General features: G+C 37.2%; 3 protein-coding genes across 6 annotated transcripts; 1 reads left to right on the forward strand and 2 right to left on the reverse strand.

Annotated features, from left to right (window-relative positions):
• Positions 1-648: 648 nt before the first annotated feature.
• slc25a55a (solute carrier family 25 member 55a) lies at positions 649-6445 on the reverse strand. Of its 4 annotated transcripts, XM_004547579.5 has the most exons (10): positions 6291-6445; positions 5481-5613; positions 4618-4743; positions 4244-4299; positions 2873-2963; positions 2657-2775; positions 2309-2504; positions 2048-2202; positions 1841-1916; positions 649-1734 (listed from the first exon to the last, which is right to left on the reverse strand). In XM_004547579.5, the coding sequence occupies exons 2-10, from the start codon at positions 5498-5500 to the stop codon at positions 1575-1577; spliced, it is 999 nt and encodes a 332-aa protein (XP_004547636.1). In that variant the 5' UTR covers positions 5501-5613; positions 6291-6445; the 3' UTR covers positions 649-1574. The 4 variants fall into 4 exon arrangements, with proteins under 4 accessions (XP_004547636.1, XP_076740395.1, XP_076740394.1 ...); XM_076884280.1 differs by lacking the exons at positions 5481-5613; positions 6291-6445 and adding an exon at positions 3740-3810 and having other exon boundaries at positions 4618-4681; XM_076884279.1 differs by lacking the exons at positions 5481-5613; positions 6291-6445 and having other exon boundaries at positions 3740-4299; positions 4618-4711.
• A 3991-nt stretch (positions 6446-10436) lies between these two features.
• tshba (thyroid stimulating hormone subunit beta a) lies at positions 10437-12215 on the reverse strand. Its single transcript, XM_004547581.2, has 3 exons — positions 11913-12215; positions 11630-11827; positions 10437-11049 (listed from the first exon to the last, which is right to left on the reverse strand). Exons 2-3 carry the CDS (start codon positions 11789-11791, stop codon positions 10771-10773), a joined length of 441 nt encoding a protein of 146 aa, XP_004547638.1. The 5' UTR covers positions 11792-11827; positions 11913-12215; the 3' UTR covers positions 10437-10770.
• A 1230-nt stretch (positions 12216-13445) lies between these two features.
• slc5a8l (solute carrier family 5 member 8, like) lies at positions 13446-20490 on the forward strand. The gene is made up of 15 exons (XM_004547582.5): positions 13446-14364; positions 14666-14731; positions 14994-15045; positions 15300-15367; positions 15839-15993; positions 16257-16397; positions 16486-16615; positions 16718-16806; positions 17094-17206; positions 17741-17808; positions 17946-18032; positions 18171-18364; positions 19163-19272; positions 19401-19486; positions 19595-20490. Exons 1-15 carry the CDS (start codon positions 14011-14013, stop codon positions 19706-19708), a joined length of 1827 nt encoding a protein of 608 aa, XP_004547639.1. The 5' UTR covers positions 13446-14010; the 3' UTR covers positions 19709-20490.
• The last annotated feature ends 14 nt before the right edge of the window (positions 20491-20504 follow it).

Genomic DNA, 20504 nt, shown 5'->3' on the forward strand with positions numbered 1-20504 from the left:
TGGGGAATTCCACCACACCAAGGTATGCTTTACAATTTTCAAAGACAATAATGAACCGATAAAGTGAAATATTACACTGACTTCAATCTGCCGTTAGTTAGTGTGGACTAAATCATTCACCTCAGCATGTGAACTTGCTCAACCGTGATTTGATGCCCTCCTGGTAGTAAAGCTTCCTGAATGTGTGGATCAGATTCAGACAGCCTTTTTAACAGAAATAACTGCAGCTGCATTGCATGAATGTACAAATGTGCAGAGAAGAAAATAGCACTGTGTGCTGCAATATCTGGCTGTCATTTGACTAAAAACAAGGGACTAGTTCTTCTCATTTTCAGCATCTGGGATTCCAGATATTTGATTTGTATAATACGTTTATGGTGAGCCTTGGTACACCCCCTCAGTTCATTCACTCTGAAACAAGTCAACTTTCTTCCGATTGAGTGTGTGCATGAGATAGCCTTACTAAGGAAATCACTGATGTCAGCAGGAGGCCAGAGTCGAACAAACTCTTCGTAAAGGAACATTTAGAAAAATCGAATGTAGTATGTTTACATTAATGAATATGTCATAAAGCAATAGTTCTGAACTACAGCAGTTATTCAGAATACCTTCATAGCCCTCAGTACTTAGTCAAACAGTACAGACTGGGTACTTCAAGTTTTTTATTAATATACACAAGTACAAAAAGCCATCACAATCATTGGTATGTAACAGTCTTTTTCCTTTTAAAAATAAGCTCACAGTAACTGTAATAATGCTCATATTCTGTCAATTTTGCCTTGCAGAATCAAAACTACATTTCAAACTGCTTTGTTAAGGCATGAATCACAAAGGACCTTCTGGATAACATTTCAGATGAAATATAAAAAGTGTGTGTGTGTGTGTGTGTGGACGTAGACAAACATAAAATGTGCATGATTGCATCTCAAGTTTATGACAGTTCACATAGCACTAACCAACTACTGCACTAATGTCAAGTGTAGGACACAGCTTATGGTTTGGTAAGCCATATGGTCCCAATTTCATTAGGAAGGTTCATGATTAGTTAAAGTAAACATGTACACAAAGCAGTTCACAAAAAAAGCCTTTCCAGCAAGTTGTGTAAACTGGGCCCTGTGAACTTTCAGACTTTTGTTTCTAGATTAAGGCTCAGCAACATGAGACAGCAAAGAAGGAAAAAAAAACAACAACACATAAATAAAGTACTACAAACTCTCATAACAAACTACTTTAAATAGCGTCAAAAACAAGTTTTAGAAAAAAAAGAAAAAAAAAAAGAAAAGTCGTGATCAAGAAAGCAAGCTCCCTTCCCTCACAGAGGGAAACAAAACAACTGTTTAGGGTCAAGAGAGGCCCCAATGCAGTAAAGCTAACAGCTTCAAGCGCAAACACTGGCTTCAGCCTACTGAACAAGTAACAAAAGGGTTTAAGTGCAACACCACGTTTTGACCGTAAAGATAGTGAAATCATAGGTCTTTCTGTCTACTTGTTTTTCTTGCTGTAAACTGAATACATGTAGCAGCTAGGTCTTCTACCAGGTCCCATGCATAGCTAGTCAGCAAGATGATATGGTCTCATGGTCCTAAGAGGCGTAGGGGTGAGTTGTCAAGGATGTATTCACCAACACCAACAAAGTACATAACCTGTACAATGCCAAACAGAGGTGCGATGACCAGAGCCCGGCAGCTGGCACCTTTCAGGAATGCTGAAGGCCCCTCCTTCTGCATTATTTTACTGTCAAAACAGAGGAACGAGTTTATTCATACACACAAAGGTAGGAAAAGGAAAAAAAAAAAAGACGTGCAATTTATGCAACTGTAAAAATGATTCACTGTCATACCTTACACAATCCACCACTCCACTGTAAGTCTCCTCACTAGCCCCCTTGTTCAATGACTGCAGTCTGGTCTTCACCACTAGAAGGAGAGAGAGCAGGGGGGGGGATTGTTAAAATTCCAGTGTTGCTAAGAATATTCAACAGGAGACAACTGGGTGATCCAGCTTAGGGCGGAAAAAAAAAGCAAAAATAAATAAAAACACCACTCACCATCACAGGGGTTAACCGCCACCGCAGCAGTGGATCCTGCAGCACAGCCTGAGAGGAAGGCCCAATAGAAGGGTGACGACGCCTCAGGACTTGGTTTGCCCAGGCGATTCAGATTAGCAAACAATGGGAAGTAAACAATAGAAAAGGGGACATCTCTGGAAGAAAGTAAACAAAATATTTTCAGACTAAAATCCTGGTGAAGTTCAACTGCCCTGTCAGGTTCACACACAGCTTCTCATCGTGGCGGTAGAAGTGATTTACCTCATCAGTGTGGCCCCCAGACCTTTGTAGAGCCCCTGGATGCCCTGCGTCTGGAGGAGTTCTTTTGCAATCTGTGTAGCCGACACAGCTCTTGGTGCAGAAATGACCATGCCAGAATTGTAAGAGCGACTGAGCACTGCATTAGTGGCCACAAGCTTTGTGGGAGTCATCATGACTGGTTTCTGTTGTTGGACCGCTGTACAAAAAAAAAAAAAAAAAAAAAAAAAAAAAACAAAAAAAAAAAACCCACACACACATAAGATATATATAATTATAAATGAGGAACACAGCTATAAATGTAAATTACTGACACTGATGCATTTAAAAAGGGCTTTGCATGCTTCTTACCAAGTCTGCCTGCATCCTGTAGTTGTATCTTGAGCATTTCCATGGGGGTAGTAACAATGACCTGGCACATGCCTGCACCACAGCCTGCCAGCATCTCTTTGAACACTGTCAGCCCCTTTCTGTTAAGAGTGAGACATGTTTTAAATAAACCACCTTTAAAAATAATAAATACATATTGCCCATTTCCAAGAAGATCCTCTCACAGAGTATGCTTACCCGTCTTTGGCAAGGTGGTGCCGGAAGAAGTCATTGGCAGCCAGCTTGATTGCCTTCTCAGGGGTAACCAAGGTCAGATTTACAGCAGCACCTGAGGGGAAAAAAAAATAGTTAGCACTGAAGACAGAATCCAGTTTTCCATTCAGCACATGTACAAAAACATACCCCGCCACTATCATTACAACATCAGAATGTAAAGAGTTAACTGTACAGTTAATTTACACACAGACAAGACATATACTCAGTTTAATTGAGCTTAAGTAATAATTGTGAAGGGGGATTATGTCAATTTAAAAAAAAAAAAAAAAAAAAAAAAAAGAAAGTAGTAAACAAAATATCAGGAGGAAAATGAGAAACAAGCATAACAACACAACATAAGGAACAATAGGGCAATGAAGATCCAGAGGAAGATGCAAACACGAAATCTATGAAATAAACAGAATCAGGGTGTGACAACAAGCAACACTGTGTAGAGAAGACTTCAAGAAAGGAAATAGATCTTAGTGACAGGATGCATGTCAGTGAGTAGGTTAGTGATGACAGATAAAATAAAATTTAAAAAAAAACATTAGAGAAAGGACAGACTGAGTCCTTGACTATGCGTGTGAAGACTTTGAGCAAACTTAAATGTTCTGTGGGACTGAATATGCAAAAAAATTCATCTTTAGTTCACCACAGATTTGTTTGCAAGCTCAACCAAAGTCTGCAAAGACACAATTCATAGTCTGGAAAACAACAATAATCCAAAAGTTGACAGGACAGCAAGAAGACAGCAAAGTAGTTACTGACAAGTCAAATTACAGAACAAATAGATGGCAAAACAAAAACTTGAGCCTAGAGTTTTAAATAGAGCAATATTGTAAGAACCATTTAATGATTTGCCTCCAGCGTGGCTGCGCCTTATCGGCTAGCCTTCAATATCCCAGGGGGACCCAAGTCTGTAATATGAAAAACACAGATGCAAACAAACATTCCTCACACAGACAGAGACCCAAACTAAGAGGTCTCCAATTTCTTTGCAGACTTAGTTTCCTTTTCTAAGTGATACACTAATAATGAAAGTATATGCTCTCTGTTTTAACAAGTACAATATTACATACTATACTACAGTGAATGTAATACTTTTCATGAGACCATTTGACAACTTCTCCTTTACAACTGGACTAAGAGATATATATATAAAAAGCATCCAAACACAGCTAAAATGCAGTCTCTCAGTACTTGTTAAAACAACAAGTGTGGCCAGTGGTAACCGTATCAATGTTAACCTCACAACAGAGAGCTTACCCTCTCCTATATTTAATCCTCTTGCAGAACTTCTACCTCTGCTATCCTACTGCTTCTTAATATTTAAATATGTACAAGCCTTACCTCTGTACATTCCAAAGTATCCCTCTGATCGAACTGTCTTGACAAGGCAGTCCATCCTACAGAAGAAAGCAAGGTAAATATTACCGGTGTGACAAAACACGCCAGTTCATTGAGACAACAGGGGGTGGACTAAGGAAATTTAAGTGTTACAAGAGAACGCAGTTCAGTAAATTTCCACTCTATAAAGCAGTGCAAAGTGAGTAAAATGACCTCACTAGAGAGGAATTTCTTAAAACCTACATAGTCATTACAATTCAATGCACAGCTGTCATTGTGAGATCAGTATGAATAGCACTGACTTACACCAGGGCGTGGTAGGTATAATACCTGGGGGCTGTGTGTTGCTTAAGTCAACATTAAGCAGAAATACTCACATGCTTTTGTAGACCTGCTGACCTCGTCTCTGATTCTGCAACCTGGTCTTTGCCAAGTCAATGGGGAAGACACAAGTAACCCCAATAATGCCAGCAATGCCGCCATTAATGAGTTTGGCTGGGAGGCTAAAGAGAGACAGCAAAATAAAAATAAATAAGTAAATAAATAATGTCACAACTTTAATGATGCTGTGTTTATTCTTATAATAATCTTAATCTTTAATAATAATCTTTAATAATAATCTTTAATCCTACAACTGTTTACAACTTGCATAGTTCCCATTTCTGTATAGCTGTATATCCCAGATTCTGTAAAGTTATTTATTTCATATTCTGTATAGTTTTTCATATTTATATCCTGTTCATATCCTGTACATAGCTTGTACTCACTACAGCCTGTACATACTTATAGTTATAGAATATTCACAACATACTTCATACCGTGTACATTATAACATACCATAATAGACCCATTTCTGTAATATACTCACATATCTATATTATTGCTAATATATATTGTAATATATCTATATCACTAAAGCACTTCTGGATGGATGCAAACTGCATTTCGTTGCCCTGTACCTGTGCATGTGCAATGACAATAAAGTTGAATTCTATTCTATTCTATAATTTTGAAAGACAGACTATGATTATAAACTGTTTAGAAGGCTAAAAGCTATACTCCAAAGATAATCAGTTTACAATTACATGAAACACAAAAGCAGAAAATCATGCTAATAAGTCACCAAGCTCATCTAATCATTATGAAATAATAATAAAAAAAATAAAATAAAAAAAAAAAAAAAAAACATTTGTACCACTAGACCACACATGCACAGAATAAAATAGTGCATGAAGCTTACCTGATCTGCTGCTGAGACATGACAAAGTGATAAAGCTTTGAAAGAGTGACAAAGGAAGATGTATGAAAAAGTAAAAGCAAAAATCAGGTGATGTAGGTTCAGGTGTTCTTCAGTGAGGTGAATGAGCAGAGTCCTAGACAGAGAAAGCAAAGGGAGTTACTAAGTAGGTTTCCAAGTAGTCACAGACCTTACAGAGAAGCTTATTCCACCCACGAGGGACTTTAGGTTATCTATGTGCCGCACAGTCACAAGACCATGATGCAGCGGATGTGCTATACTTGCGCTATGAGTAGTGCAACCCGTGGGCGTGTTTAAGCTCACATACCGCACTCCATATATGGGCGTAACCGTCTTTCATAAAGTTAAGATTCAAATCTGGCGGCTACTGCTGAATTTCTAAGTAACTCTTTCTGAAGGCCGAGGCATAAAATATAGATACTTTGTATGAATGTGAGTTACGAGGGATAATATCGATGCAAATATACGAGATGACGTTTCCATGCAAATATATCCCTCTACCGAGCATTTTAATTGCATTAAAAAATATAATTAAAAAAAATGCACTGGCCAATGGAGTTTATACTATTTATAATACACGCTTTGGGTAAAAAAAAAAAAAAAGATATTGACTACCGCATTGTTTTCAGTTCCACATAAAGAAAGTGGCTTTTGAAGGCTACTGTCATTGAGACGCCCATTCATTCGTCAACATTATGAGAAATAACGAATAAACTGGAGACAAAGAATCAAGCAGTGAATTTAAAACCATTTCTAAACTAATTGAATATAGATTATTACGGATCAACTTACCAAATAAATGATCTCGCAGTAGTTCTTGTTTGATTGTTTCGAGCGAATAGTCAGTACTTCTGTCTCTTCCGCTAGTTGAAGCGCTAATAAAGCTGAGGGTCAGAGTAGCTGGAATTTTCCACTGGCTTTTTTTAAGGGGCTGGCGCTTATCTGACTGCCGCTTGATTTAAAGCCAATCACAAGTTTCTATATTGTTACTTTATTTTGATTGGAAGGTAGATACATCAATAATTAGCTGATTCACCAATTACAGCTTTACACTGCTTAAGCCCAAAAAGAAAGAAGCTATTTTTTTGTTAAGTTTAAACATTCAGTTTTTCAGAACCAAAACCTCACTGTTAGATTATTTAAAACTGGTCTTTGTTGGGAGAGATTACCCCATTCTTAGTAAAGAAGTCCTTCCCCATGTCTCAGAATAATCTCAAGTTAAAAGTGGATTAATCCTATTAAAGTCGCCATGGCTTTGAGATTTGTGAAATGTGCTGTCCGACTGCTAATGGTGTTATTTGATTCGATTCGATTCGATTCTACTCTATTCTAGCACCCAGGGGCAACTACGGTGCTTCTTTAAATGACTGAACTTGCTTTTATTTAATCACAATTAACCACTGTTTTCTGCTGAGCAGATCAAGATGTTGAACATAAAAAGCATCATTAGTTCAAAAAATATATAATGAATTGTTTATAAAAGCTCATGCACTGAAATATTTATAAATTCTGCTTTCTATTTTCTAATATTGCCACTCACGGTCAGGATTTTCTCTTTACTTCCCTTCAGCAAGATAGCTGTGGGTGGGAAAATGTACCCCTTTCTCTTATCAGTCTTAGAATAGGTTGAACATGCTGTGATGAGCAGGTCTGACTGTGTCCAGCTGGATGAATCAGATACAGAGTCATAATTTGCTGACGAAGAAAAGGTATCTTCATCAATAAACCCATATTATAGTCATAAAAGTTTTTCTTTATGGTAAAATAAACGTGGCCTTAAAGTTTAAATGGGAGACACAAGACAGCATATCAAATTACTCAAAGGAATGTTTCCCGGTTTTAGTCAGAGCAGTGCATTCTACAGACAAGGCTTCAGGTTTTTACAATGTATTTTTTAACCACATAATTTGGAAAATTCCGGAGTGAAAGATCTAGAGGCTTTAAAGTTGTGGACACATCCCCAAACCAGGAAGTCGTTTACCTCTAACACCTACAGCCAAAAAAATAATAGTGGGAGGTGCATATACCTTGCATGTCATGTCAATTTTGGCAAGCGATTGTCTCTTTCGTAACCACTATATAGTCATTTCTTCTCTGCTCACTGTTCACTGTAATAACTTGTAACAACATGCCCTAGTGATGATCATCTGGTCACTCAGTGTTGTTAAAAATGTGAAGTTCAATCAGACATATTAGCGTTATTGAAACAAATAAAAAATAGTTTTTCTGAGAACCTGTAATATAGAAAATCCACAGTCTTTTATACAGGCAACGTGATGTGAAACTATATTATAAGAAGAAAGAAAAGCTTAAGGAATCACCAAAGTCAGGGGGATATGTAATATCTATAGCACGAATAAAGATATTTCACAGAATAAGTACAAAGTCATTTTGGAACGAGAAGTAAATTTAGAATAGAGGAGCAAGTCAGTGGAAAAGGTCACTAGGACAAATCATAATACTTTCTTTCATCATGCTCAAAACAGTTGAATGAAGATAAAAAGACGAAAAAAAGACAACATCACATAAACCTATTTCTGTACAAATGTGTTTTAAGAATTGGTCTGAACAGAGTGACTGATTCTACAACCTTTGCAATCTAATTTTATACTAAACTGAAGTGTTTGACAAGCAGACCAACCACCAATGACTTTTCCTGGACCCACTGGTGATTCCATTGCTACAAAAAGTTCTCACATTTTATCTAGCTGAATAAACACAACACAAGCAAAACTTTATGGTTTGTCTGAATGAACGCGTAATCGGTATGTGCACAACATAGCTGGTTGCTTTGGAATGCTGACAGAGGCAAATTCCATGCTTTTATCCGTTAGGGTATTCAGGTTTTCAAAACTACACCACTACAAATTTTCAGCCAAGCACATCAGACCATTGTGCCATACCAGACTGATTATTCTGGAGTCATGTCTGGTCAATTTTTAATACTAACAAAGATAACTCTATGTGATAAAAACATTTTACCTTCTCAACACATCAAAATTAGGAGGGGTGGGAGTGGGAGCATATGTAGCACAATATTTCATATTTAGTGACAAAGTCAGGACACTGAAATGCCTCATCCCAAAATGGATAACACTGCGCCATTTTGTCAGCTGACTTTTTGCAAGGTTAAACAGAGTATCAGGTTGTGGGAAGCTGTACAAGCTCAAAGCCGACTAGTGGCTCAGAACACCTGTGTCATTGTTGTGTAAACGTGTCCCACTTCCTTGTTTTCCCTTCATAGAGATAAGAGCGTCATATCCTGTTCTTACCCCAAAATTCAAAATGCTCCAAGGTTACTTCAAGATTTGAAACACCATAATCATGTCAACCATTAGTGTAGTTAAACTTCTTATAAGGGGTTATGTTGATGAATAAAAGTGAGAAACAGCCTTTAAAGGTCTTTAAATCAGATGTTTTGTTGGCTTTTAGGTCACAGGACTTCTTTTATAGTTCATGTTATACTCAGTTCTCTTTAAAAGGTTGTAAAGTGTTGAAATCAGTGAGGGCTGCAGAGCCAATAAAAAAAACTTCCATCAGTGCAAAGACATTTTAAACAGAAGCTATCAGAAAAAAGAGAAAGCCTGTTATATATGTAAAGACTGAATATAAGATCATGAAAGAGAAATGTCAAAGAGCTCCACATGAAAGACTTATCATGCATTCTCACACTCTGAATTGCTGAGCTATAAATAAGCTGCAGCTGTCCCCCAAAATTTCCACTGTGCACTGGAAAATACACATATAAACACTGCATCAAACTGATAGTTACAGTGGACAAAGTCACACATTAAATTTGGTTTTGTTGAGTCTTCTAGTTATATTGTTTCCAAAAAAATCTAGTAACGTATTTTAACAACCTCAAGGACAAGACATTTAACCCTTGTCTCTATAAACTGTCAATAAAAACCAAATGCAAAAGTTTGCAAATCTTTTAAAGGTGACAATATTTTTGTTTAATAATTAAAATGGTTTTAGTGGGTCAATGGTAATAGACTGTAGGCTTACCACATTAGCTCCCAGTCACTTCTTTCATTAAGGCGTTCTTTTGGAACATATGTAGACTCTGGTTTAGCTTTTTTGTTTTGTTTTGGCTTACCCCGAAAAAGACTTCATGTTAGGACGGTGTTGCAAGACCTGTATGGGCGTTGAGTATTAATGGTGCCTGAACTGGATAAGCAATTAAGAAAAAGAAAGATATACTGATGACTCACAGTGTAAGAACCCATCACCACTTTTACTTCTAGAATATTCTGGGATGCATTTTTCATGCCCAATTGTGTCACAAATTAACCTCAACAGTTATTAGAAGTTTCCTAAAGTGTTCACCATCAGCTTCCTTATTCCTTATGCTCGGGTGATCGTGGCTCAAGAGTTGGCAGTTCGTCTTGTAATCAGTTCGAGCCCCGGCTCCAACAATCTCGGTCGTTGTGTCCTTGGGCAAGACACTTCACCCATTGCCTACTGGCGGTAGGCAATGGGTGAAGTGGTGGTCAGAGGGCCCGGTGGCGCTAGTGTCTGGCAGCCTCGCCTCTGTCATTGCGCTCCAGGGCAGCTGTGGCTACAATATAGCTGCCATCACCAGTGTGTGAATGGGTGGATGACTGAATGTAGTGTAAAGTGCTTTGGGATCCATAGGGACTAAGTAAAGCGCTACACAAATGCAGGCCATTTACCATTTATGCTTTCTTTTGAATGTTTTCAGTTAAATATGGGCTTTAAATGATTTGTAAATTATCACATTGACATTTTACACAATGTCATAACTTTTTTGGAAACAGCTTTAGTTGTGTCAACAATTCGTGGTTTTCCAGAATGACTATCAAGGTAAATATAGTCAGTGATGTTGTGAGTGTCATGGCCTTGTGTAGTAAACAGAAAGCTAAAGTCTTACACAGGATGTGATTAAGTCAAGTACTGCTTAGTCAGAGAGCTATTTAGAGACTTTAATTCAGTTGTAATCAGACTGCCCTTTTCCGAGCACAATAAGTCTGAGAGTCACGCTCACAAGAGAGTACAAATGGATATATAACGATGCTGAAAACAGGAAAAATGCACTAGGATCAACCCTCATTGTAAAGTTAAAAGCAAGCCTGCAGCACAGACATATTGGCTAACAAAGGCAGAATTTAAAAAGCTGGTACAATTGGGAAAGGTACAGACGGTACAGATCTGACAGTATATGATGACGCTTGTCTTTTCTCAGAATATGGATGTCATGTACTTCCACAACTAAAACAGTGTTCTTGTTATGGGAACAAGAACATGTGAGTCAAAAAGGGATAACATAGTTGCTGTGGCCAGGATATGGGTAGATACGCCTAACAGGCTTGGTACACTTTGTTCCATCCATGCTGGCTCTGTGTGCGCACTCATCAGTGTCAGTCCTGCATGCACTGCAGTGGCAGCTGAGAGCCACAGGGTAGGTGAAGACAGGGTTGGCTTCAATGGGACAGCCAGGCAGAATAGCAGTGTGGTATTCAACCTTATCATAGGTGCAGCCCCTCTGGACAAGGAAACGTGGGCCAAGAATATCCCTCATGTTGCTGTCCTGGTTATCACATATAAGCACAGAGATCAAACTAAACGAATGACGATTACATAGAATCTAGATAACATTGGGGAAAAAGTGCTGGAAATATTTTTTTATGTGACTATCTAGCTTAAAGTCTGATAACATTGGCTAATAAGAAGTCTGTCTTGATATGTATTTATTTATTTATGTCGAATATTTGCAATAGACAAATTATGAAGTGCCTTTTTTTGGGGGTTTTTTGCCAGCTTTTTTAAAAATTTCTTAGTAATTTACAACATTAAAACCGCAAAGGAAATTGTAAGCTTTCAGTGTAAAGCCCATCCAACATCTAAATAAAGTCTCCAAAGCATTTATAAAACTATGTAAAAAAAATGCTAAAATAAAACTAAATAAAACTATGTAAAAATATGCCAAAAATCACATATTCTTACTACCTTTTAGATATCTCTTTCTAATATTTTGTTTCATATTTCTTGTCATATAATTTTTGATATGGAAAAACGATTATTTACTAAGCACTTCCAGTTTTCAATAACCAAAAACAACATGTAGACTTTTTTTCTTTTTCATTTTTTTTAACATTAGACATACATACCCTTGAGTAGCAAAATCCCATGCAGATGGTTGTGTTTATTGCAACACAGAACTCACATTCTGGCTTTTCCACATACAGGGTGAAATCAGTGGGCAAACACATGGGAACAGCAGGGCTAAACATCAGAAAAAAGAGCCAGCAGTTGAACACTGTAACCTCCATGTTATGTGTCTCAGTCAATCTTAGTCTATTTTGGTCCTGTTTGGGAAGAAAAGGTAAAGAGACCAGTCAACAACATACAAGAGAGATCAGAGGTTTGGTTTCTTGAATATTATTTTCTTACCCTCTGTATGCATGAGTCACCTGCTTGATAGATGTGGGCACTTTCAGGCCTAATGATGCTCTGAGTCCAAACATCTCTGCTAAGCAGTATTTATACAAACATATCTTAATCTATCTTTACATAAACTGCATGTTATCTATCTGTGACAAAAAACGATCTGTTGAATTTTCAGTCCATTATGTGGATTACATGAATAATGATTTCCTTGGTAAACAAAGTTCGTGCATTAGCCATGTGGCTCTGTGCAAAGTAGTCTAAGCTACTGTACACTAGATGTCACAAAACACACAAAAAGCTTATTTTCTGCTTTAAAGAACGCATTTTTTTTTATTAGAGGGCCATTCAAATTTTAACCCGAGATGTTTTCTTTACCAAACAAGCCAATCTGTTACTCATTTATGTAAAAATTAACTTGAAAACTTCTTATAATGCAGAGTTGCACACCGGCAGTGTTAAAGTGACACCAAAAAACATGCAACAATGTGAGTCGCTCAAAACACTCAACAGTCACAGTCCAGAGATGACACTGGTACAACACAATCAAAAAGGGTTATACAACCCGATTTTGTATTACTAAAGCAAAAGTTACTGTAAAGATAGAGAGAATGAATTCCTGATGATAACATCTTTAAAAAAAAAACAAAGGAAGAGTGCAATTCTCACCTTCACTTTGTGTCTCCTTATCTGTAATTTAGTTTAATGATTGTCGAACATAGTCAAAGTCTCGTACACGTTAAGTGATTTTGCAACTGTTTTGAATGCCATTGTTGTGTTTCTGTGTATCTGTAGCCCACTAAGATCAATGCAAATATAAAAATATTAGACAACAAAGAAGTACAGAGCAGGAGCTGGATATACTGATTTCTTTTTCATTTTAGTCAAAAGGTTTTTTTTTTTTTTAGAGTAAAAGTTTTTGCTCTAATTACAGTTACCATTAAAGTATATGTACATGGTTAACCTGCTGTCATCATTTAGTTTATCAGTGACCAGGAATATTGCTCACAAGATGATTACGATACATTGAACATTTGAACAGTAAAATACAATGTTAGCTTCCACCTTAAACTGATCATTCGTTCTCCCCAGCTATTGTTCAAATGCACATACATAAACAGTGAATTTTACATTAACTTTTTAAGAATTTAGAGTAACTGATTCTCTCATAAAAGACGTCTTGAATGAAACCATCCATGAAACCGCTAATATTTAATGAACTAGCAAGTGCAAATGATTACACTTACTTTTTCTCTCTAGTGTGCAGTTTTTTTTGCTGTAGCTATGCTTTTCACTGACACTAGATGTGTGACTTTTGTGCCTTTCTATGCATTACTGGAGAGATAATCAAATACTGAAATGCTAAGTAAGGGATTAGCAATCACATATGACATGTATGGCAAATAAAACACAATGTCAGAAAACCCAAAATATTTAACCCACATTCCTCCTCTTGAAATTCTTAACATGACCAATAAATACTGAATAACCATGAGTTGCACACAGACTCCTCATAGGTGTGTCAACATGTCATTTCTTTTTAATAAGAAGTGACACCATAATAACATTATTTTCTGTCCGAAAAGAATACACCACGTGATAATGTGTCATAAAAGAAGACACACTAGAGGCTCATCAGTTTTTACAATTAGGAAAAATACAGAAGGCTTTACTACTTAGTGTAGTGGCCTTGATAGATTATTAACTAAAGTGAACGAATCTTTATAGTCACTAGGAACCACCAGAGTGGACCAGATTTCTGTCAACAACAAGGGAGACAGTTGAACTACCTCAATGTTCTCATCCATCGAAGAAAGTTTTCTTATAGTTAAAGTGGCTAAGCTGCAAATAATTGAAGACTAAAACCAAGAAAACTCTTGTAAAATCTGAGGAGGTCAAGCTATAACTTTTCCACTACGCAGCGGATTTAAATTTCTGACAATTGATTCTGAAATGCACTGCATGTCAACTGGATTTAAGGGCAATTTCAGGATAATTTAAAGGGGAAGGACTATATTTGCAAGATTGAAAGTTATTGAATTCTGACAGAAGTTCAATATTGTGTGTCAAAGGAAGACCCTTTGCTTCTCCTACTGAATCAACCATGGTGGGTACAGGAGGTCCAGTGGCAACTTTCTCTGTGTGGGATTATGTGGTGTTTGCTGGAATAATTCTGCTGGCAGCTGGCGTTGGCCTATTCCAGGCTTTCCGAGGTCGCAAGGAGGCTAGCAGCGAGGAGTTCTTACTGGGTGGACGGCAAATGACAGCTGTGCCAGTTGCCATGTCGCTCACTGCCAGCTTTATGTCTGGCATCACAGTCATTGGTACACCTGCTGAGTCCTACCGGTTTGGATCTGCTTTCTGGATTTTTGGCTTCGCCTATGCTATCATGTCTGCAATCAGTGCTGAGCTCTTTGTTCCTCTTTTCTACCGACTGGGGGTCACCAGTGCCTATGAGGTAGGGAGATGGTAGAAACACTGGTGAACATATGAATCAGGAAATAACTTAAAATGCCAAAGATCAATAAAGCAAACAACAAAAATAATGTACACAGCTTGGTGCTGGTTAATGAAGGTTACTCATTACAGGTTACTCATTACTTGTTAAAAGTGATTCCAACATAGTATGCAAAGAAATATCTAAAGGATTTTTTTGGAAGTTTTATTTTTAAAAAATACAGTACACAGTACAGCAATCTAGCAAATTTGTGGACCAAAAGATCCTTCTATTGATATCCAGGGTTCGTTTTCATTTCTAGTACCTGGAGTTGCGATTCAGCCGCCCCATTCGGATAATTGGGACATCAATGTACATCGTCCAGACGGTAAGCAAAGAGTTTAAAATGATTAAATATATGATCAATTACTTTATGAATTTTGACTATTAAAACTGAAATTATTTAGGAATGAAAAGTTGAGGAAACACCAATGATTAAAATGTTAAAGGTAAAATGAAAACAGCACCTGCTGTTTTTTTCTGTTTGACTTTATGTAAACCTGTTTCTTCCACTTCCAAGAAAGCATTAATATAAAATATATGCTTGTTGTTTTTCCATGTAATCAGCTAATGGTGACATTTTTCCTCAGGCACTGTATACCGGTTTGGTTATCTATGCTCCAGCTCTTGCTCTAAATCAAAGTAAGCCAAAAACCTCATAAAACACATCTTGATAATTGAAGGACTTTTAGCTTTAAGCCTCACTAAACTGTCACCTGCTCATAAAACTTCTACTTCTTCTTAGTGGAATATTAGTCCTGAGTTAATATACTAATGATTCTTTCATGTTTATCCTATATAAAGGTTTATTTAGAAAAACAACCAAAACCCAAAAACTGAAAAAAAAAAAAAGGATGCAGACAGAACCATAATGAAGCTTATTTCTTATTACTCAGTCACTGGACTGGATCTGTGGGGAGTGTTGGTGGCTACGGGAGTGGTGTGCATCATCTACTGCACTTTGGTTGGTACCATCTAATGTAAAAAAGTATTATATTTATTTAACTAGTTGTTTTAGAGAAGCATGAACTGAAAACGTTGTTACGCCAGAGGATGCTTTCAGCTGGTTTTAAGTTTCAAGATGGCGCCAGTGTGTGTGGCTCGCTGTCTGGCTCTTCCTCTGTTGTGTTTAATTTTCTTTACTTATGCTATTAGCATGTACAGCACTTTGTGAACTCTGGTTTTATGTTAAAGTGCTTTATAAATAAAGGTGGTATGGTATCGTATTTCTAATGATAAACGTTTTGGTTCATTGAGGTTTTAATAAGCAGTTTTTCACTTACATATGACTGAAAATAAAGTTATTGGCTCCTTGATTATTAATAATTGTACACATCCAAACATTATTGTGACTCTTACTAAGGAATCAGCTCGACAGATTCTGCAAAAAACCTTTACAATGTGACGCTTACTCTAACATCAATGTTTACTTCAGGGTGGTCTGAAAGCAGTAATCTGGACAGATGTGCTTCAGATGGTGGTCATGCTGGCAGGTTTTGTGGCTGTTATAGCTAGAGGAGCTGTACTGCAGGGAGGCCTGACAAAGATTTGGGAAGATGCTGGTGAAGGAGGCCGACTACAAGCTTTTGAGTAAGTACACAAGCAGACTTATGTCCAATAGTGAGTGAGTTTATTTTACAATAAAAAACGGGCAGGGTTTTTGAATCACATAAACTGTGATTACTAATTCCAAGGAAATTTACTAAAAATATTTTGCATCCAAAAATAAATATCATGGATGGGAAGCCTGCTAATTGGCTTCTATATGCCATTCCACGTTAGAGGTTTGTGTTGCTGAAGTCCTCAAAGTTAACCTTCAATATATTTTCATATTATTGACATTTCTATCACAGTTTTGATCCAGATCCCCTGAAACGACATACTTTCTGGAGCATAGTAGTTGGCGGTAGCATAATGTGGGCGGCAATCTACGCAATCAACCAGTCCCAGGTGCAGCGTTATATCTCCTGCAAAACCCTGGGACATGCCAAAATGTGAGCGTTCCTGTAATTCAATACAAACAGTACATTGCTGAGTCTGAGCAAAATTTTATGTGCTGACATGTCTTTTTTCATCTTTCAGGTCTCTGTATGTGAATATGGTTGGCTTGTGGATAACTGTAACTCTGGCTGTGTTTTCTGGTCTCACCATGTACTCCATTTACAAGAATTGTGATCCACTATCAAACGGTGATGTTGCCACCCCTGACCAAGTAAGTAAACCTGCAGTTTTCTCTTTAGTCCTCACCACCTTTCCTTTTATTGTGCAACAAAGCATTATGTGTAACAAAACATGGGTTATATTTATCAACCAGCTGTTCCCATACCTTGTGATGGATATTCTGGCAGACTTCCCTGGAATTCCAGGCCTGTTTGTGGCTGCAGCATATAGTGGTACCCTGAGGTGAGAGCCTTAGACATGCAAAAACATGTTATTTTAGAGCTGTGCAGGGATCAAGACCTGATAAATTAACATTCTTAGAAAAGAACTGCCTTTGTTGCTGCCTGAGAAAAAGTCACTAAGTAGTGAACAGGATAATATTTTTGCATTTGCATTACTAGACATAGATAATGCCATAAAGTACCATCTGTTTCCTGAAACTAGCTTCTCTGTGTGTAATTATCATTTTAAATGCATCAGCCTGACTGTTGTGTTCCAAGTCTAAAAGCTTACCTTTGTATATTTTTCAGCACAGTGTCTTCCAGCATTAATGCCCTAGTTGCTGTCACGGTAGAAGACTTTATTCTACCAGTGTACAAAGACCTCACACAGAAGCAAGTGAGCTGGATGAACATGGGCCTGAGTAAGTTGCAGAAACAAAAAACTTCCAAAATAGTCCAAAAAAGCCTTGAAGCAACTGTTGCTGCAATTTGGCGCTATATATATATTAATTAAAGTGAATTGAATTGAAAACCCCGAATAAAAGCTTCATCGTGTCTGTAATAATATTTTTGCAGCACATAGCTTATCTTTTTCTTCTTTATGTCATACAGACAGTTTTTAGTATGGATCAATATGCTGTTTTTGCACAAGGTCACAATGATCTTGTTCCTTGCAGTCCATTTTAAAGTGCTAAATCATTTATGGTAGGAAAAAAACATGATTTCTACTGGCCTCACATCACCTTTGTGGACTTATTTTTCCATAAGTTATGATGATAAATTGAATTATATGAAGAAAAAAAACCCAAATAAACATTTGCTTTTAAACAGAGTTAAGTGTGCATAACCATAATAACATTTGTTCTAGAAAACTGTAAAACATGTTGCCTATCTGAACAACTGAATTTGCACTGCGAACGTTGTAAGCTGGATCTTTTATATTTTTCTACTCGCAGGTGTTTTCTTTGGAGGAGTGTGTATTGGAATGGCTGGAGTAGCTTCCCTGATGGGAAGCGTCCTGCAGGTAATCTGAATCACCATGAACACAAACTACTGCAGTCATTTATTGCTCTTCAGCTTCACCATGAGGTGAAAGTTGCAAACTACAGGGTAAACTACTTTTTTCTTTTCTTGTCTTTTTTCCCCCCCTTTTCTTTTCAGGCTGCTCTTTCTATATTTGGCATGATAAGCGGACCGCTCCTTGGTCTCTATCTATTAGGCATGTTTTTTCGCACATCAAACTCAATAGTGAGTATTTCCTTGCCCTCAGACTTCTACTAGCACAACTGCACAACCTGATAACACATAAAAAAAAAATATTGCCAAAGTAATAAAAATGTGACGTCCTAGAGAAAGTAGTTCACTGTGTTCATATTTACTTTTCAGGGAGGACTTGTGGGAATGATCATTGGTCTAGTGTTGACTCTGTGGGTGGGGATCGGAGGCCAGATTTACCCACCAACAGCTGAAAAGACAAATCCTCTTCCACTCACCACTGCAGGCTGCAACAACACAATAGGCCAAAACTATACAACAATAACTCCCTGGACCAGTCCAGTGACTCTGACCCCAGAGCCTGAGTGAGTCATTTTACATAAAAGACTGATGCAAAACCTTCTTTTGCTACTCAGCAACACAGTAAAAATCACAGTAAACTTTTATTTAACAAAAAAAAACAAAACAACAACAGCTGTTTAATAGCTGTCTAAAAAGGCATAATTAAACCTCACGAATCAACTACAAAAAGTACAAACTTCTCTGGAAGTTTGTACTTTTTGTACAAAAAAGTGAAGTAAATGAAAAATGAAAAAGTAAATGAAAAACAGGAGAAAACGTAATCAACAAAAATGGCTTCTCACGCCTACTAGGCTGCTGCAGTGAAGGATATATACAAGGTGAACAAAATACACGATTGCTACTTGACAAATCTATTTACAGCTATTTACAAAATTGAGGTACTAACGCCAGACACACACACGAGGTTATACTTGCAAATCACTTTGTCAAAGAAACTCTACACAGCAACGAATCAAAACACAGGTTCTTTGTTGGATGGTGGAGGTTAGGAGAGAGAGGAGGGGGCCAGGTGGCTGTCATCTGGTAGTTAAGTACGGGAGGTGATTAGCCAATTATCTAATCCAAGGACAGGAAGAGACTCCACCCAACTACCAGGCACGCCCAGGTGTCCACCTCCTAAGAGAGAGGGGAAAAAACCCACAGCCATCCTCTGGTGGGAGGAGTCACACATAAAACAAACACTGCCAACATTAGATCATCATAACACAGTTGTCAACAGTTGAAAACAGTTGTCTGCTTTAAACATAAATTTTTATATATAGTCTAAGTATATTAAAATGAGTGATTTTTGTTCATTTCAGTTATAGGCCTCCTTTAGCAGACACCTGGTACTCTCTGTCTTACGTCTACTTTTCTCTGTTGGGCGTTCTGACCACAATTGTGTCTGGCCTGCTTGTGAGCGTGATCACAGGTGAGATATTACTTTTTAGTCTTTACTTTAAGCACTGCAGAAATCTAGTCCATAATATTATGGTATTTCAATTATATCAAAACAAGGATAAAATCGAGGGAGTATGTATTTTTTTTATACATATACAGGTGGATGTAAGCAAGACAAGATGAACTCAGAGCTGTTTGTGAGGAAGAATGACTTAATCTGCTTCAGCTGGTGCAATAAGTCAAAGGTATGATGCTTACCCCCTAACAAACAAAGGAAGAACATATCAGCAACCCTCTCCAAAATAAACAAAAATTTGGTGTTATAAATATAATATGTTTTTAACCCAATACAGGAATCAGACATCACAGAGAAGCCTTCAGCAAACATTTGCATGGGAGCTGACAACCCAGGATTCAAAGAAGACGACGTGATGAGCAAAGATGTTGAAAAAAACACAAGACTATAATATTAGTCTATCAATGACATATTCTGTCTTGGGGTCATTTTAATTAAATTTAAGAAAATATACTCACACACATAAAGCACAAGCATAACCCCTTTATTAGCATCTGATGATAATGGTATTTATATTGATACTAATCATGTGTCGAAAATCTAAAATTGAATCACTCAAGAAATCATTGTATTTATGTTACTGACATATTTCAACAAGACAGAAACAGTGTATTTAATGCAATGATGGAAAAAGAAATCATTGTTTATTCAAGTCAGATGCCCACAACTTCTGCTCCCCATGGGCTGAGATGTTCCCGTTTCATGTTCACTTAGACAACCTTGTTATTCCATTTATCGCCCTTTATAATTGCTGATACCAGATTACAGTTTCATAATCTATCTGAACATAATTTTATGCCGACACAGAGATACATATTGGAGTATTGTTCACTTTTACTGTACAGTGTGATTACTGTTTTGAAGGAAGTGTTTTGAAACATGAACAATGGCTGTTTGTTTATTACAGAGTTGCTTTTATATGGAAACTATTGCACTCTTTATGAGCTGCCTGTACAAGCTGGTAACAAATTTGTCAATAAAATATTTTGTAAAAAAAGTGTACTCAGTAAAAAAAAAAAACCTTAAATCACACATACACAAAAAACTCTAAAAACTTTAGTGCATGAACTGTACACACACCCCTTTTTCTCTCTCCCTATATATATATACATGTATTGTCTTTTGTATTGTCTTTTTGGTAACTGTCTCTTTAAGGCTTGTAAAATATGTTTGCCATAAAGAAACAG

Source organism: Maylandia zebra, linkage group LG5 (assembly GCF_041146795.1).
Source record: "Maylandia zebra isolate NMK-2024a linkage group LG5, Mzebra_GT3a, whole genome shotgun sequence".
NCBI lineage: Eukaryota > Metazoa > Chordata > Actinopteri > Cichliformes > Cichlidae > Maylandia > Maylandia zebra.

Bases quoted from the DNA above. Each gene is read 5' to 3' on its own strand.
- slc25a55a (XM_004547579.5), bottom strand. From the start codon at position 5,500: ATGTCTCAGCAGCAGATCAG. The intron at 2,776-2,872 runs GTAAGCATACTC...CACTCTTAACAG, and splicing joins CACCACCTTGCCAAAGACGG to AAAGGGGCTGACAGTGTTCA. The intron at 2,203-2,308 runs GTAAATCACTTC...ACTTTCTTCCAG, and splicing joins CTGGGGGCCACACTGATGAG to AGATGTCCCCTTTTCTATTG.
- slc5a8l (XM_004547582.5), top strand. From the start codon at position 14,011: ATGGTGGGTACAGGAGGTCCAGTGGCAACTTTCTCTGTGTGGGATTAT. The intron at 14,365-14,665 runs GTAGGGAGATGG...TTTCATTTCTAG, and splicing joins GGGTCACCAGTGCCTATGAG to TACCTGGAGTTGCGATTCAG. The intron at 15,994-16,256 runs GTAAGTACACAA...TTTCTATCACAG, and splicing joins GGCCGACTACAAGCTTTTGA to TTTTGATCCAGATCCCCTGA.
- tshba (XM_004547581.2), bottom strand. From the start codon at position 11,791: ATGGAGGTTACAGTGTTCAACTGCTGGCTCTTTTTTCTGATGTTTAGC. The intron at 11,050-11,629 runs GTATGTATGTCT...TGTGATAACCAG, and splicing joins TGGGATTTTGCTACTCAAGG to GACAGCAACATGAGGGATAT.